This window comes from Mustelus asterias, chromosome 9, assembly GCF_964213995.1.
Source record: "Mustelus asterias chromosome 9, sMusAst1.hap1.1, whole genome shotgun sequence".
NCBI lineage: Eukaryota > Metazoa > Chordata > Chondrichthyes > Carcharhiniformes > Triakidae > Mustelus > Mustelus asterias.
The window spans coordinates 48,168,014-48,187,314 of NC_135809.1; the positions used below are offsets into that span (position 1 = coordinate 48,168,014).

Below are 19,301 nucleotides of genomic sequence, written 5' to 3' on the forward strand. Positions count from 1 at the left end.
TTTTTTATATAACGAAGCCTGAAATCGATAATTAGAACTTTATTTTATTTTATTTCAACATGGCTCAAGGTCTACCCATGGGGGTTTCTGGGTGTGTTGATATGGGGGGCGGGGGGGGGGGGGGGGGGTGGTTAGGGCAAAGGGTGGTGGGTGAGCATAAGTTGGCATAAGTTGTCATTGGCTCTATAAAGGGGGCTTGGGATGAATGACAGAATTATGGGTTGACTTAAGTTGACTCCAAGTTGGCATAGGATTCATAAGGGGCCAAAAGGGTGAGCAGAAGGGAAAAGCGTGGGATGGAGGATATGTGGGGCTATGAGGACTTAACAGGGTTTGCATAAGAGCTTTAAGGGACCATTGGGAGGGTGGATGGAGTGGTACGAGTTGGTATAGATGGGGTATGGTGGTATAGATGGGGTATGGGAAGTAGGTGGGAGGTAAGGATGGGGCGTCAGGGTTTAAAGGTTTTATTATAACTAAGACGGTATCCCAGAGAACTGAGGTGGGCCTTTTATACAGCCCACCTCGGCATTTGGCAGTACTTGTGGCTGCCTCTGACCTGTTTCTGAAATTATAGCTCCTTTTTCTGTACATCCATTCCCAGCTGAATTATCTTGCTATGAAATCGTGTGTTGATATTTTTCTGACTGGATTAGCACTTAAAAGAACACTCTGTCACCTTCATGTGTGAAAGGCTCAACTTAACTATTTTTACAATATAGAAAATTAAAAGCAGTCATAATTTGAAGAAATATCTTTTTATACTTAAAATATGTGCAAAATTATATGGAAGGATCAATGAACAAACATTTTGTTCTAATTTTCTAACAGAATAATATTCCTGATAAAACTGAATATAACAGTTTGAATAAAACAGGAGCAAGCTGCATTTACACCCAATGTTCCCTCTAAGCTACACGAGTGTGTGGGCGTACAGCAGCCTGGAAGATACCACTCAGGCTTTGTGCTGGGACAAATATTGCACATGCACATCTGCCCAAAATAACTTAAAGGGATCATGCACTTTAAAAAGGCTGCGTACAACTCCAAACTTTAAACCAAACAGTGATTACACCTCATGTCAGCACTAACCTCCGAGATTTGTACATTAAGATTCTCTTTTCGGTGTTGAGAATATTTTTTCTCCAAAGTTTACACCATTAATTAGTTTTTGTTTTAAAAGAGCATGTTTGTGTTTTATGAAATGTCTTCTTTCACCCAGCCTCCTATAGCTATTTTAAAACTAAGCTACTTTACAGAAGCACTATCCCATTGGTTACCATGGAGACAATTTTCTGGTGGTGCACTACAGATGGGACCCTTTCCTCGCTGCAAAGACTGGACTACGAGTGAGCGGCTCACAACTTTCTGGCTGCTAAATAAATGGAAAGAACATTAGTGGAAGTGTGGTTGTAATTTTTCAACATGGAGCACTGCCAAATGAGTCTCTCCTTCAGTAGCACACATCCAAAAATAGGCCCGAATATTTACACCACTGAACCTAACTAAGTATTCCACACTAGGCTCAACTACTTTTTCCAAGATGCTGAGAGGGCCTTCATTCACTGTACAACTATCATTGCTCTGAGAAGATTGGAATTGGCCTTTCCTGAATAGCTACAGTCCTTGTTTTGGTCCTATGGTAATGTTCAGCAAGGAATTACAGGATTTTGGTCTAGAGGCGATGATGATAATGATGTACATAGTCAGAATGATTTGTGGTATGTAGGGGAATTTGGAAGTGAAGACATTCCCCTGACATTGCTGCTCTTGCCCTTCTCTATCTTAGTTTAATTCCCATCCAACTCTGTTGCTGAGTTCTGTTGCCGAATTGGATGGGAATTAAACAAAGTATATCCTGTAAATTGTGGCAGTTTAGGAAAAGGGGAAGTGCAACATGACCTGGGTGACCTGCAGGTACAGCAGGCTGTGAGGAAAGCTAATGGCACCTAGTCTTCATAGCAAGAGGATTTGACTATAGGAGCAAGGATGTCTCGCTGCAATTATACAGGGCCTTGGTGAGGCCACACTTTGAGTATTGTGTGCAGTTTTGGTCTTCTAGTCAGAGGAATGACATTCTTGTTATTGAGGAAGTCCAGAAAAGATTCACCAGACTGATTCCCAGAATGCAGGACTGACATATGAAGAAAGACTGGATTGACTGGGCTTGTACTCATTGGAATTTAGAAGACTGAGAGGGGATCTCATAGAAACATATAAAATCCTTTTGGGACTGGACAGGCTAGACGCAGGAAGAATGTTCCTGATGTTGAGGAAGTCCAGAACTAGGGGTCACAGTTTAAGAACAAGGGGTAAGCCATTCATAGAAAAGAAACATAGAAAAGCTACAGCACAAACAGGCCCTTCGGCCACAAGTTGTGCCGAACACATCCCTACCTTCTAGACCTACCTATAACCCTCCATCCTATTCAGTCCCATGTACTCATCCAGGAGTCTCTTAAAAGACCCTATTGAGTTCGCCTCCACCACCACTGACGGCAGCCGATTCCACTCTCCCACCACCCTCTGTGTGAAAAGGACTGAGATAAGAAAGAACTTCTTCAATCAGAGTTGTGAACCTGTAGAATTCTCTACCACAGAACGCTATTGGGACCAGTTCATTAGATATGTTCAAGAAGGAGCTGGACGTGGCCCTTTGTGGTTTAAGGGATCAAGGAGTATGGAGAGAAAGCAGGAGTGGGATACTGGAAGTACATGATCAGCCATGATCATATTGAATGGTGGTGCAGCCTCAAAGAGCCGAATGGCCCACTACTGCACCTATTTTCTATGTTTCTGTGTATATGTAGCAGCCACAATGCACTGATGGTGAAGAGTGAGACAGTCAATTAAACTGCTGTGTTTTGAATGATTTTAATCTTCTTCAAACTTGTGGCTGTAACCATCCAGGCAAATAGTGAGTACTTAATCACACTTGTTCTGACTTATGGGTAATGGAGGGACATTTAAGGGTTAGAGAGTAACCACTCATAGCAGAAACTTTAGTCTAACTCCAGGAACAGTTCTGCCTCCAGTTACGTGACGATTGGTTTCTGACATACACAAAAACCCTGAGCAGTCGAGGATGATTTAAGCTACTGGAAAGTTTGCCCTTTGATCATCATCGACTTCAGTTTCATCAGCACTTGTTGATTCCAGACCTGATCGAATGTAGCCATGATATCGAGGGTAGTGACTCTCACCAATCCTATGGTAGGCAGGCCTTGTGTTCATGTTTGAATCAAGACACTGTGTCAGGAAACAGAGGTAGTTTTAAGGAACTTGTAGCTGTGGGCATTAGAAATAAGACATAGCTTTAGCCAACTTTAATTTTGTGTTTCTATATTCAAAAGTCAGTTTAGTTTAGATGCATGGATGGTAATGAGGGTTTATGACATTAAAGCAACCAGGGTTTAAAGTAAAACTAGGCTGTTGCTTAGTAACCAGGGGCCACCATAGGACAGAAATATTTTTTTAGTTATAAGCTGCTGCCAAAAGAAGCTGGGCATGGTAAGGGAACTACAGAGAGCAGATTTTGCAAAATAATAAAATAAAGTCCCAAAAATCCAACGAGTGGAGAAAAAAAGAAAATCTCAATTAGACAGTTAAATTAAAGGAACAAAGAACAGGTTGAACTAGGCCCTGTTTAGGAGAATTCAAGTAATAAGCAGAGAAAGTGCTTTGAGTTAAAGAGACAGCTGCAAAAACTAGATTTAAAGTCAGCTTGTGAACCAGACATCCGAGGTAAATCACAAGTTTGGTGACACTGTAATATAGCTTCTGATGCATAGTGTTCGGTTGGCATGGTGGGGTGCTTGAGAGATTGTTTGGAAGCTTGAATGCACATGGCAATTCAAGGGACAGGGACACCGAAATGAGAGATTAAAATCCTGGAGGTGGACCCTTGGTGCAGGCATATAAGAGAAAGCTTTGTTTGGAGGAAGATCCCAAGCATGTTCTTCGAGAGCGGAATTTTGGAATCACTCATGTGGAAGTCAGAATTCCAGTGAGATCAGTTGGCTCACATTGTGACAAGCATCTGGGGGGATTTGATGAGAAATCGACAGAAGCTGCTTTGGGAGGCATCTGTCATTTGATTTCAGAGTGCGGTGTGCCTGAACTCAGTTGGCTTATTTATTTACATGGAGTGTACCGACTGAGAACATTCGAGTACATGATAGATTTTGTAACTTGTGTTATGCTTATAAATTTGCGTAGATCTGTAAAGGTAAAGATGGGGTGAGGGAGTAGTTAATTTTTTCTTGTTTAACAATGGTTTTATTCTTGTCTTAAAAGTTAATTGGTAGTCCTGTGACTCTGCTCATCCACATCTTTAAAAAAACAGTTAGTCTACCCAAGCCCAGGTTCTGCTCTAGGACCCGACCGCCCCACATCGGCTGCGATCATAACAACTATGATGAAATCTGAAGCTGTATGGATTGTGGTGGAATCAGACAGTGTTTAGTAAATTGGGTGGTTTGTTGGCATTATTGATGGTCATTGTACTGTTCACTGATAAGAGGCAAATTGGCAGTGTCATGAAATGTGCCCAGTAACAAGCAATACCAAGATTGTAATAAAATTAACAGGTAGAAGCCACCAACATTTCAAAATATATTTCACAGAATGTGAGTCTCCCAGTAATGAGATTAACAGTTTTAGACAGACCAGAAGAATATATCGTCATGCTAATAGGAAACACCTTAGCTGAACGGTTGATTGATCAGGGGAGATAGGCATATGCTAATTTTTAAAGCCACAGAAGCAGAGAGGACAGACAGCAAATACACAGAGAGAAAAATTAAAGGGAAAAATTGTATAATTGCCAACATTAGGGGAAGCAGAGAGGCAGATTCCACCTAGCAACCTGGAAGCCAATTCGAGCTAGCAGATAAGAAAGAAGAGTGCAGAAACTTCTGTGGAGGCAGTTAAAACCATATCTTTGCTGAACTAAGAAGAGACATTTCCCAGAATAACTCCTCAATTGTTTACAGTGTGGTAACTATAAGCTGGTCTTTACTTATAGATCTATTGAAGTGGGTGTTGTTTGGGAAAAGGGAAGTCCTGAAAGAGTTCAGCTCTTCTAAACATACTTTGGATCAAAAACCGCATAAACTGTGTGGGTGCGTTTAATAGTTACTATACGTCTTAGATCATTATAGTCCTGTTCGCGTATATGTATCCTTTCTTTATTGTAATAAATCATCTTTAATAAGCGGTATACTACGACTGGGTTGGTTACTTTCTCACCAAGTCTGCCAAGTGACTCCTCACAACATTCCCATTAACAAAGTTACACACCACCACGAATGGTGATTCATGTGGGAACACCCTATCCTCACAGGTAGGATCAGCCGGATTCGTGACAGGCAGTAATTTGTTGGGTTAGATTTGTTGTCTTTTGTTAATATATCCTTAGGAAAGCTTCCAAACTGATAGACAGATGTCAGTGCCATAGCTGTACTGGAATAACTTGGCTAGGAGAGTGGCTAATCCTGTCGCGCAGGTTTCAGCACTATGCAGAAGGGATATTGTCAGGTCCCACATCTTCTCTTGCATCCAGTCTCCTTAGCAGTAAAGCAAATCAACTTAATAATGACATCTCTGGATGGCAGAGACATGAAACCTAACAGCAGAAGTAGACCATACAGCTCATCAAGTTGGCTCTATCCACCATTCAACATGATCATGCATGATCTCCGGCATCAACTCCACTTTCTTGCCCATCCCATTTGATTCCAAAACACTCAAAATGTTTATCTCAGCTGTAAGTATATTCAATGATAGAGAATCCACAATCCTCTGGTGTAGAAAATTCCAAAGATTCACATACCTTTGAATGAAGGTCCTTAAAGATTGACCCTTTATCCTGGAACTGTGTCCCTGTGTTCTAAATTCTCCACACAGGCGAAAACAACCTCAGAGTCTGGTCTGTCAATCTCCTTCAGAATCGCAAATATTTCAATGAGATCTCCTCTCATTCTCCTAAACTCCAAATAGATCTAATTTATTCTGATTTCATCATAGGGCAACCCTTTCATCTGAAGAACCCATCTCATGAACCTTCAATATACTGCCTTCAATGCAAATATATTCTTCCTCAAATACAGAAACCAAAACCACACACAGTATTCCAGGTGTAGTCTCATCAAGTATGGAAACCAAAACCACACAGTATTCCAGGTGTGGTCTCTTCAAAGTCTGTACAATTATAGCAAGATTTCTTCATTCCTGTACTTCAATCCCCTTGCAACAAAGGCCAACATGCAATTTGTCTTCCTAATTGCTTGCTGTACCTACACACTATCTTTGTGTGTTTGTTGTATGAGCACACCCAGGTCCCTCTGAACATCAACATTTGTAAGTTCTACGCTTTAAAAAAAATTCTGATTTCCATTCTTACAGCCAAGGTCAATAACTTCACAACGCCCTACAACAATCTGACGGTGATCGTCAATCTATGGAAAGTCCAGTCCAGAGATTGTATTTAGCTACAGCCCCAGCACCGATCCTTGCAGCACTCCACCAGTCACAGTTTGTCAACTTGAAAAATGCCCCTCTTTGCTTCCTATCTGTGCTACTATATGACCCCAAACTCCATGATCCCTTATCTTGTGTAGTCACCTTTTATGTGGCACCTTATTGAATGCCTTTTGGAAATCCAAGTATATTACATCTACTGGTTCGCCTTTATCATACCAGGTGCATACTCAATAAAACTTTAATAAATTTGTCAAATAGGAGATCCTTTTCGTAAAACCATGTTGACTTTTTCTAGTAGTGCTATGATCGTTTAAGTGCATTGTTAAAACTTGAAGAATCATAGAAACCCTACAATGCAGAAGGACACCATTTGGCCCATCGAGCATGCACCGACAACAATCCTACCGAGGCCCTATCTCCATAACCCCATGTATTTACCCAACTACTCCCCCAACACGAAGGGGAGATTTACCATAACCAATCCACCTAACCCGCACATCTTTGGAGTGTGGGAGGAAACTGGAGCATCCAGAGAAAACCCACGCAGATGTGGAGAGAACATGCAAACACCACACAGAGAGTCATCTAAGGTTGGAAGCGCTGTGAGACAGCAGTGCTAATCATTGTGCTACTGTGCCGCCCACTTACAGTAGATTCCAGCACTTCCAAATGACCGATGCCAGGACGGCCAGTAGATACCTGTTTTCTCATTCCTCCATGCTTCAATCGTGGATGATATTGGAATAGTGTAGGTTAGATGGGCTTTAGATTGGTTTCACTGGTCGGCGCAACATCGAGGGCCAAAGGGCCTGTACTGCGCTGTAATGTTCTATGTCCTACATTTGCTAATCTCCAATTTTCTGGGACCATTTCAGAATCTAGGGAATTTTGGAAAATCACAACCAGTGCATCTACCACCTCTGTAGCTATCACCTTTCGAACCCTAGCATGCAAGTCATCAGCTCCAAAGGATTTGCTGGATTTTAGTACCTTAAGCTTCTCCAATACTTTTTCTCCACTGATGCTCATTACCTTAATTTCCTCACTTTAAAAAAAAAAGTCCCGAGGTTACCCTTTATTTGTGGTATGTAACTTGTGTTTTCTCTTGTGAAGAGGTGGACTTGAGACCAGGGAGAGATCAGCCATGATCTGATTGAATGGCGGAGCAGACTCGAAGGGCTGAATTTGCCTACTTTCTGCTCCTAGTTCCTATGTAAACAGTAAAAATAGTCCACTGTTTGTTAGAATTTAATTTAATTGAGTTTTTTGAAGGGGTAACCAAGAAGGTAGATGAGGACAGTGCAGTTGATGTTGTCTACATGGACTTTAGCAAGGCCTTTGACAAGGTACCGCATGGTAGGTTGTTGCATAAAATTAAATCTTACAGGATCCAGGGTGAGGTATCTAATTGGATACAAAATTGGCTCCTTGACAGAAGCCAGAGGGTGGTTGTAGAGGATTGTTTTTAAAACTGGAGGCCTGTGACCAGCAGTGTGCCTCAGGGATCAGTGCTGGGCCCACTGTTATTTGTCATTTATATTAATGATTTTGGATGAGAATATAGGGAGCATGGTTAGTAAGATTGGTGGCGTAGTGGACAGTGAAGAAAGTTATCTCCAATTGCAACGGGATCTTGATCAATTGGGCCAGTGGGCTGACGAATGGCAGATGGAGTTTAATTTAGACAAATGCGAGGTGATGCATTTTGGTAGATTGAACCAGGGCAGGACTTACTCAGTTAATGGTAGGGTGTTGGGGAGAGTTACAGAACAAAGTGATCTAGAGGTACATGTTCATAGCTCCTTGAAAGTGGACAGAGTGGTGAAGAAGGCATTCGACATGCTTGGTTTTATTGGTCAGAACATTGAATACAGGAGTTGGGACGTCTTGTTGAAGTTGTACAAGACATTGGTAAGGCCACACTTGGAATACTGTGTGCAATTCTGGTCACCCTATTATAGAAAGGATATTATTAAACTAGAAAGAGTGCAGAAAAGATTTACTAGGATGCTGCCGGGACTTGATGGTTTGAGTTATAAGCAGAGGCTGGATAGACTGAGACTTTTTTCTCTGGAGCGTAGGAGGCTGAGGGGTGACCTTATAGAGGTCTATAAAATAATGAGGGGCATAGACAAGGTAGATAGTCAATATCTTTTCCCAAAGGTAGGGGAGTCTAAAACGAGAGGGCATAGGTTTAAGGTGAGAGTGGAGAGATACTAAAGTGTCCAGAGGGGCAATTTTTTCACACAGAGGGTGGTAAGTGTCTGGAACAAGCTGCCAGAGGTAGTAGTAGAGGTGGGTACAATTTTATCTTTTAAAAAGAATTTAGATAGTTACATGGGTACGATGGGTATAGAGAGATATGGGCCAAATGCGGGCAATTGGGATGAGCTTAGGGGTTTTTAAAAAAAAGGGCGGCATGAACAAGTTGGGCCGAAGGGCCTGTTTCCATGCTGTAAACCTCTATGACTCTCTGACATTCTCTATTCTCACTGTATGCCCACAAATGATGATATATTTAAATCTGTGGGACCATCTGTGAAGTGCTGTGAAAGCAGGGCCAACCTTCGGAAGCATAGGGGCCTGATTGATCTTGAAATTTTCTAAAGGAATCTAGTGACACCGTGGATGTGAACTGAAGGATTGGCTTTGTTCGCTGGTAGTTGGAAAAGTTTGCAGAACAGTTGAGGTGTGTAACCAACAGAAAACGCTGCACAGCTGCCAATGAAGGTTGAAATGGGCATTTGTTTTCAAACTGGGGCAGTACCACATGATCCAGATGCTGTGCAGCCTCCATCTTAATAGATCTTTGAAACAGCAACTAAAATGATTAGGGTAATATTGGCCTAAAAGGAGACCTTACAGAAGGTATCCATGAACCGAATATTTATTAAATGTCTGGATACAGTGATCTTAATGGCAGATGATTGAGTGTAAGCAAGATATGAGTCAGAACACAGAAGCCAATATGCAGAGATTTGTCAATTCTTCCCTCTGTGTGTTTGCCAATATATCATTGTTTAAATATGGACAGTTTACTCTTAAAGAAATTTTTTTTTTTTTAAAACTTAGAAAATCTTAGAAACTTAGAAACCCTACAGCACAGAGAGGGGCCATTCGGCCCATCGAGTCTGCACCGACCACAATCCCACCCAGGCCCTACCCCCATATCCCTACATATTTACCCACTAATCCTTCTAATCTACACATCAAAGGACACTAAGGGCAATTTTTTAGCATGGCCAATCAACCGAACCCGCACATCTTTGGACTGTGGGAGGGAACTGGAGCATCCGGAGGAAACCCACGCAGACACGAGGAGAATGTGCAAACTCCACACAGACAGTGACCCGAGCCGGGAATCGAACCCAGGTCCCTGGAGCTGTGAAGCAGCAGTGCTAACCACTGTGCTACCGTGCCGCCCCAGATTGGGCACGTTGTCAGAAACAGAACATTTCAGTTAGCAGATTGTCACCACCCTTTACTCATGGATATAGCTGGCTTGCTTTGAAAAACAGTTGGATCGTAAAACTCTTTGAAGTGGTTTCCTGGCTCTCTATAGCAAGTATTTTGGCCCTGATTGCTAATGTTTTAAAACGTCAAAACTATTTTCAAAAGATGGTGCATTTGTTTGTTAATATTACATATATTTTATTACATATGCCAAAACTAGTGACGTGATCATCACATGTTTGATGAGCATTGAAATCCTATTGAACAACACTGTTGGGGGCAGTGAGTTAAAAACTCATTGCTGACATTTTGTGTGTGCTTATTAATTTTGAGATTACCTTGCATGTGCTTTTAACTATTGGAAATTAATTCTGTTTTTTACTTATATCTATATCAAGCACTATTTACAGTAAACAAACTAAATTAAAAGGCAGCTATCTTTTTGGGTTAGTTAAAAAGTGGCCTTTTTAAACATATTATATTTGTTGTCATTGAGAATCTAACCAACTCCCCTTGACATTCAATGGCATTGCCATTGCTGAAATCCCCTTATCAATATCTTGAGGGGGGTGGGTTACCATTGGTCAAAACTTGACTTGACCAGCCATAGAAGTATTGTTGCTACAAGAGCAGATCAAGTGCTAGGAATTCCACAGTGAGGAATTTACCTCCTGAATCGCCAAAGCCTGTCCACCATCTACAAGGCGCAAATCAGGAGTGTGATTGAATATTTTCAACTTGCCTGGATGAATGCAGCTCCAACAACACTCAAGAAGCTCAACACTATCCAGCCCACCTGATAGGCACCCATCCACAAACATAAGCATTCACTCCCTCCACCACTGATACACAGCGGCAGCAACATGCACCATCTACAAAATGTATTGCAGGAAGTCACCAAGTCTTCTTCAACAGCACCTTCTATCAGGTTAAAGAACAAGGGCAGCAGATGCATAGGAGCAAGTTCCCCTCCAAGCCACTCACCATCCTGATTTGGAACTATATTGCCATTTGTTCACTGTTGCTGGGTCAAAATCCTGGAATTTCTGTCCTAACAACACTGCGGTGTACCGACAACACATGGCCTGCAGTGGTTAAAGAAGGCAGCTCACCAGTGCCTTCTCAAGTGCGTTTAGGAATGGGCAATAAATGCTGGCCTAGCCAGCGACGCCCATGTCCCATAGATAAATTAACTTTAAAATGAGCAGTCGTGATACGATGGGGAAAGAAAGGTGGAGGGAATAGTTAGAGGGTGGACATTTGGAAAATGCTTCCTGGCGCTTATGAACAATAATGGACAGAAAGTACAGTACACAGAGGAAGATGTGAGCGGCACCAAAATGCAAGCAGACAGTAGCTGCCATGATTAGAATTTCCTCAAAGGAAGATGAATACTTGTTATATCCTACACCAATTACCATAATGGTGCTCTTGTCTCCCTTTTGAACTTGTCTCCCTCGGTGACTAAAAGGGTTACAGAGGATGTAAATAGAGGGCATCTTCTAACCAAGCATTGGTCTTAAAGCAAGGATAAGTATGCACAAAGCCTATACCTGCGTTGTGCGTTTACTAAAGAACTTCAGTTCCTGTGCAGTCCCTCAAAAAACTCACACATCATTATGCTTTGCTCTGTTCTCTTCCCCACTCAGCGACACAGCAGTTGTCTTCAAGTGTGTCATTTTCAAATTTGAAACAAAGTGTAGAAAATCCTTAATCCTGGTAGGAGGTTTTTAAAAAAAAAAGCCTGTTGGGAAGAGACATTTTGTCCCTGTCACCTTCTCTCAGCTGGTTACTCACCAGACAGGAATATGAATCATTCAGCCTATGCTCTAATGTTTTCCTTTGCAGCATTTCGAACAGGGCAGAATGATCAAACTTGCAGGGATCGGCAGCGATGAACTCGTCCATTCCATGCTTCTGAGCTCGGTCTGCATCTGCAGGAGAAATGGCAAAACAAAATTCATTACTTGACATGTTTGCTTTAAATTCAGACTCAAACATTGGCAATAAAAAACATTTCCAAGACAGAATCTTTATCTGGAATGCTCAAAGCAGTGCACTTGATAACTTTGTATTTATATTTAAAGGTGAGCAGCAGGCGATGTCTCATGCACGGCAGTGATTTATACTACCCCTTAACTATTGGTAACTTTCCATTCAAAATCTGTTGGCCTGGATTTTGCTGAGCTGATGTCATTGCATATCATTACTATAGATTAAAACTAACATCACTTGCTGAGGTCCACACATGCACAGTTAGATATGCAAATCATAATGTTGCTATCGCTGATACCCTGTTCCTCCACACGGTATGCTGTTGTAGGCTATAACGATTAACCTGCACAGAAATCCCTGTAAGTGCGTGAATTTCATGTAATTACTGATACTTACAAATTAAAGATGGATGAAAAAATAAGGGTTTGTGCAATCATTAATAAATGAGTTTTCAATGGATGGGAAGTGATGATTATTGAACAACCTCACTCGGCCGAAACAAAATCAATTTTACAAGTGTGGAGTATTCATTCCCTAAGAAAATTAATGCAGATTTTAAAAACTTTGCTTTCTATGGTTTCTGGCTTTCTCTTTCATGTTGCTTCATTAATCGCATGTGCATATCCCAATCTTTATTTTGTTTTCTGTACAATGATTTAAATTTAATTCATGCACCTTGGGTGGAATCTTCTATCCTCGGTGGGTATCTCACACACCAGCTGTAAAAGTGGTGAGAAGAAAATGCTGACTCTTCTGCCCATTAGACAGTTCAGTGGACAGCAGCAGGCATTCCTCCAGACTGAGGACTCTGGGAGACGACTTTCCAAAAACCTGGAGTTGCTGGTCAGTCAGAGGCCAGCGGATCTTGCACTCAGCAATGCCGGGGAGGAAGCTATCGCTGCTGCCTGACCAACAACGTGGGAGTCCCTGGGTCATGAAGCCATCGAGGAAAAAAACTAAGTGCTGTTAGGGGTAACCTCACTGGTTGGGAGTCGTGGGGTCATGGGGAGGCGGGGGGTCGTGGGGAGAGAAGAGCCATGGGGGTCAGCAACAAGGGCACAGGGGATGACTGTCACCGGCCACCCCACCCACCAACCCCCCCAGTCCCATGTCCGTGCCTTTGATTATGCGGCTCAAGGGACCACCCACACCCTTCCCCTCCAGCAGACGTGCTGCCCACATAGTTTTATCAGTCATGCAGGCTGCATGTTGGCAGGCCCGCCTAGGTGGGAAGAGTCTCTTAAGTAGTCATGAATTGGTCAATTAAGGGACACAAGTGGAGGTGGGGTAGAAATTACTTCGCTGGAGGCAAGTAAGCATTGGGTATTGATTCTGATGCCAATCCATCACATTTTCAGGCCTGTTCACCTTCTTCATCTCATATGGAGGCAGCAGATTCCAGCCTTTGTTTTTTTTTTACTTCCAACTTTGGAGTCTGTGTGCCTCAGTGAAAATCCTTGAATCTGACTGATCAAAGAGTCTCAATGATCCTTTGCCTGCTCACAGATGACACATGTCTCCTTTAGAAGGGAGTGGCCTTGATCGGGTCCCTAAATTATTGGAAATTTCAGCTGACAATCCAGCAAATAATTTCTTGGCAGTTATATATGTGGAGACGGGCAAAATATATTCTTCCATTGCTCAGAGCAAAATCTGGACTAATATCATCTGGACAGATTACTTGGATTGTTTAGACTTTGGGAAAATACACTTTTATCATATGGAGACAACAGGAATCACTTCCACTATGGCATATGGGTTATTGTGTATCTTGAGGCATGAAATGCCTATTTAATGCAATACTGATCCTCATTTATACTATTAAATACCCATGAGATAGTTCAAGAATGTGTGACAAGCAATGTCAGTCCCCATGTGATAGATGTGGTATCCATGTGGGTGAAAAGGTCTGCCATTGCTCTGTGGTTGGTTTTATTTTGGGACTCATTTAGGCTGTTAATGGTAGCTCTCAATTGGCACGGAATAATAAAATGGATGTGAATCTCTTGCAGGCACTCATCATCAAAGCCTTTAACTATTTAACTGATTGAGTAGGCGGGATTGAAGTGCAGGTGGCAATCTAATGGATATTTTTTAAAATAAAGAATTATTTCTTGTTTAAATTACTTTTTCAGATTCAATTATTTATTTTTCATCTTTCTTAGCTTCGTAACTTCTCCAAACCATGTTGAAAGACCTATTCATAGCTGATGACCAGGAACTAATAAATTCATGACATCTGTTGCCTGTTTATTAATTTCGTTTCCAAAATAGCATTTTATTTTAAATTGCCTTTGGTTTACATTCAGGATTGCCCCTCAACAATGTCCTTTGAATCTGCAGCTGCCCAGCGTGACTGTGCTTTAACATACTTCTATTGATTTTGTGCCTTTTGAAGAAACATTTTTGGGCGTCTTCAGCCATGTGGGTTTATTAAAAAAGTGAATCATAGTAATTGCTTCGACTGGAATCCCTTTTTTGTCCACACTTCAAATGTGCTTTAGCTGTCAACCAATTCACAGAGAGAAAAGCATTCCACTGTTGCTTAAAAGGGGGCAGCTATTTCCAAGAAACCTATCTCTTATTGGGTCTATCGTAGCATAAGGCAATTTGTGATCAGCTTCGAATTGATTTTTCTTCTTTCAATGCCGACTTGTCTCCTTCTTCCTTTAATTCTAAAGTAGGTCAATTTATGTTCATTACTTAAAACGTATAATCCTTAATGTGTTTGTGCAGTTTGGGTTCCAAGGTAATTGCTTAATACAAGTGCACTGAACTGCTTGACAAAAATGTTCTTCAGAAAGGGAGACAAAAGCTTATAGATAGAGCCAGTAACAGCAAATTTCATGATAAAACTCATTATTGATCTCGAGATGTGATGTTAACATAATCGGTCACTTTTACAAATTTAGCCCCAGATCATATTGATCCATGTCACTTCCAACATTCAGCAATGAGGAAGGATGGAGGACATACGTAATATAATCTGAAGGTTACACAGTGTCACGTGTTTGAAAGGATTGGCAAAATAATCCATCCTACTTAGCTTTGCAGCATCAAAGCAAGAGTCAAATCTATGTGACAGATCTTTCAAAGGTGGATGTAGCATGTAAAAGCTCCTGACGGCATTACCAGCAGGGCTTAATAGGATTTCAGGTGTGATGATAAAAACGCAGGCAGTGTTAGATATACTCGGTGTCAGTCTTAGGACCAGCAACTTTGGTGATTTCAACTAACAAACACGGCCACACTTGAAACCGAGCTGGAGGCCTGACTTGATCAGCAGTATGCACAAACTTTTCCTCAGAAAGCAACTGGAGCACTTGGCGTATCTATTAAAAATGGGCCTTTGAAGGAAGGCTAATGGGAGGTTGAAATTAGGAATAGAAACCATAAAATGGCTACAGCACAACCATTTGGCCTTCAGAGTCCAGGCTAGTACTTTGCAAAAGCAACTCCCTTAGTCCTGCTCCCCTGCCCTTTGCCCCATTGCCCTGCACTTTCACTTCAGATAATTATCCAGTTGCTTTTTTGAAACACATGACTGAATCTGACAATTTCTCAGGCAGCTTATTCCAGATCCTAACAGCTCACTGCTTATAAAAAGTTTTTCCTCACCTATGGTTCTTTTGCCAATCGCCATTAATCGATGACCTCTGATTCTTGACTCTTCTGCAGTGCAAACAATTTCACTCTATCTACTCTGTCAAGAGCCCACCTGATTTTGAACACCTCTGGCAAACATTCCCTCAACCTTCACTTCTCTAAGAAGCATAACCCTAGCTTCTCCAATCTATCCATTTTACTGAAGTCCCTCAGCCTGGAACTATTCTTGTAAATTGTTTCCAAACCCTCTCTAAAGTTTTCATATGCTTCCTAAACTGGATTGCCCTGAATTAGGGACAATACTGCAGCTGAGGCCAAATGGTTTAGTATTTGCTTCTGTATTTCATGTCTCCATTTATAAAGCCTTTTAAACAACTCTCTCAACCTCTAATGTTTTGTGTGCATCTAAATCCAGTTCTCTCTTTTCTTGTACTTGCTTTAGAACTGTACTCGTTTGTTTTATGTTGTCTCTCCATGTTCTCCCTACCAAAATGAATCACTTTACACTTCCTTGCATGAAATTTAATTTGCCACGTCTGCCCGTTTCACGAGACTGTCTATGTCCTCTCGAAGTCTATTATCATTCCTGTCTTCACATTTCACAATACTTACAAGTTTTATGTCGCATGCAAATTTTGACATTGTGACCTACACGCCCAAATCTAGACTGTTCATATACATTAGGAAAGGCAATGCAATAAATCCCTGGGGAACCCTTTAATGTGCCTTCTTTCAATCTAAAAAATGACTATTCATTACTACTTTCAGTTTCCTGCCTCTCAGCCAATTTCATATCCATATTGCCACCATCTCTTTGATTCCACAGTCTTCCATTTTGCTGACAGGTCTGTTATGTGACACTTTATCAAATTCCTTTTAGAAAATCATGTCCACCCCATCGATCACATTTTCCTCATCAATCCTCTTTGCCACCTCATCAAAAAACTATAGTTAGTTAAACAGGATAAAAACATGCCTGATACCATTAATTAATCTACATTTTGTCCAAGTGAATGTTAATTTTGTTTCAGATTATTATTTTGAAAAGCTTTCCTATTATCAAGGTTAAACCAACCAGCTTGCAGTTGATGAATTTATCTTAACATCCTTCTTTGAACAGGAATGTAACTTTTTCAATTCACCAGTCCCCTGGCACCATCTCTTACCAGCTGCGAAACTCGACGAGACAAAGGAACTACACCATCTACATGCACACCAAGAACAGGAAACTTGAGAAACTCGGCATCACCACCAGCAGCAACCAAGCCTCCCCCGGTACCACAGTAGAAAACAGTACCACTGCAGCAAAGGATGTCTCGAGGCATGGTACATTGGGGAAACCATGCAGACGCTACGACAATGGATGAATGAACACCGCTCGACAATCACCAGGCAAGACTGTTCTCTTCCTGTTGGGGAGCACTTCAGCGGTCACAGGCATTCGGCCTCTGATCTTCAGGTAAGCGTTCTCCAAGGTGGCCTTCACGACACACGACAGCGCAGAGTCGCTGAGCAGAGACTGATAGCCAAGTTCCGCACACATGAGGACGGCCTCAACCGGGATCTTGGGTTCATGTCACACTATCTGTAACCCCCACAACTTGCCTGGACTTGCAAAATCTCACCAACTTTCCCTGATGTCAAATGTCCTCTGCTGGATGTATGGAATGACATGGTAAATACATATGTGAGGATTTCATGTATTTACAATTGAATGAAGAAGAGAACCAATTCTAAAGCAGAATTTATAATTCCGTCACAAACACAATTATGTCACTACATTTAATGACGCAAAGAATTCCCAGTAAAACAGTTGCTTATGAATTAGAAACTAAAGCATGGGCCATTAAGTGTTAATTAATCTTAATCTTTGAAAGTGGCATTGATTTGCAAATAAGTTGGGGGGGGGCGCTGAAGGATCAGACAAATGAGGTGGGGTTACAATTTACAGCTTTCCCAATTTTCCACTGATTCACGAGAAAACTCTGCAAAATCAGCAGGCCTGCAAACAGGGTAAACTGATCTCTGCACTCGATTGGCCATCTGCCCCCCATCACCGAGAATCTGTGACACACTGAGACACTCAAAATGTATCCCAGGATTTTGTGGCGACATTACTGTAGCAATTACTCAAAAATTTCAACTCTGTAATCCTGTTGCAGTACAAGTGGACCCACAAAAGCAAATTGGGATGTTACAGTGACTTATCAAATATCCCAGTTAGTGACAAAATGCCTGGGATTATTTCTTTTTTTGTCCCCCCACCGCCACCCTCCCCCCCTCCTAATTACTGAGGTTCAAGAGATTACATTCCTGTTGGGTTACATCTGGTTCAGCAGAGCCCCTGCTCTGTTTTCTTTAGAGTCTTATATTAATGTATGAATAACGTGGGTGTAAAATTTCAGGAATTGAACAATGAGGAGAGATAGCAGGTGAAGCAGAGCAACATGCAAAATCTCTCCAGGAGGTACCTCTAAATATAGGTTTCTGCCAGTGAAAGGGTTAAGCACATAGTTTGGTAATTCCTACACACAATACACACTTAAAACAGCAAGTTAATACCCACCATCGTCATCTTCACAAATGCTAATCTATTCACTTGTGATATAAACATGTCACTTCAACTGCTCGAAGTTTCTGAACACTTGCTGAAATTCAATGAGTAAAAAAATGTTGTATTTTAATCCTCAGACATGAGGCCACGGAAGTCAGTGGAATTAGGGATGGGCAATGATTGCTGGCCTAGCCATATAGCTACAATGAATAAACAAAAAGTCTAAATATGGAGCTTCAAGTTTTCACCTATAACTTGGGGTGTGGACCAGAATTGTCACAATTAGACGAGGTTGCTATATGTTCCTTTAAATGGATGATTGCTGATCAAGTGGCATCAGGTAGTAAGTGGCAACACTATTTGACTGGATCACAATCACAGAATCTTACAGCACCAAGGAGGCCATTGGTCAAGATATCCAATTATTCTCACCCCATAGCCCTGTAAATTTTTTACTTTTCAAGAATCTATGCAATTTCCTGTTGAAAATTGCTCCATCCTTCAAGCAATGCATTCCAAATTATATCAACTCACAAGATACATTAAAAAAATCTTCCCCCAATTTCCCTTGGATCTTTTGCCAATTATTTTAAATCTGTGCCCTCTGGCCATCATCCTGGCAATGAAAAAGTTCTCTCCTTATTTACTTCACAATTTCAAACACCTTTACCATAGAAAAAACCTTGGAAACCCTACAGTGCAGAAAGAGGCCATTCGGCCTATCGAGTCTGCACCGACAGCAATCCCACCCAGGCCCTATTCCCGCATCCCTACATATTTACCCGCTAATCCCTCTAACCCTCATATTTACCCACTACTCCCTCTAATCTATGCATCCCGGGACACTAAGGGGCAATTGAGTTTGGCCAATCAATCTAACCCGCACATCTTTGGACTGTGGGAGGAAACCGGAGCACCTGGAGGAAACCCACGCAGACATGGGGAGAATGTGCATATTTATTTATATGTGAATATTTATTTAAATTCCTTCAACCTTCTTTGCGCTGAGAACAATCTCAGCTTAAGTGTCTCCATATGATTGAAGGCACTCATTCCTGATGCTATTCTAGTAAATCTCCTTTTCACCTTCTCCATTGCCTGAACATCTTTCCTCGGGTATAGCGGCCAGGATCAGGCACAGTATCCAGCTAGATGCTCCAGAAGATTAATCCTATCCAAGAGACATATTTTTTTCAGCTAAATCGGTCAT

The 19,301-nt window shown here is 41.6% G+C and overlaps 1 protein-coding gene across 2 annotated transcripts in view; it reads right to left on the reverse strand.

Annotated features, from left to right (window-relative positions):
• Positions 1–19,301, reverse strand: part of cadps2 (Ca++-dependent secretion activator 2) — a 660,384-nt gene that overhangs the window by 201,873 nt on the left and 439,210 nt on the right. For both annotated transcript variants that reach the window (XM_078220144.1, XM_078220143.1), the window contains exon 12: positions 11,734–11,870. In XM_078220144.1, coding sequence (XP_078076270.1) covers positions 11,734–11,870 — 137 coding nt within the window. The remainder of the gene's footprint in view (positions 1–11,733; positions 11,871–19,301) is intronic.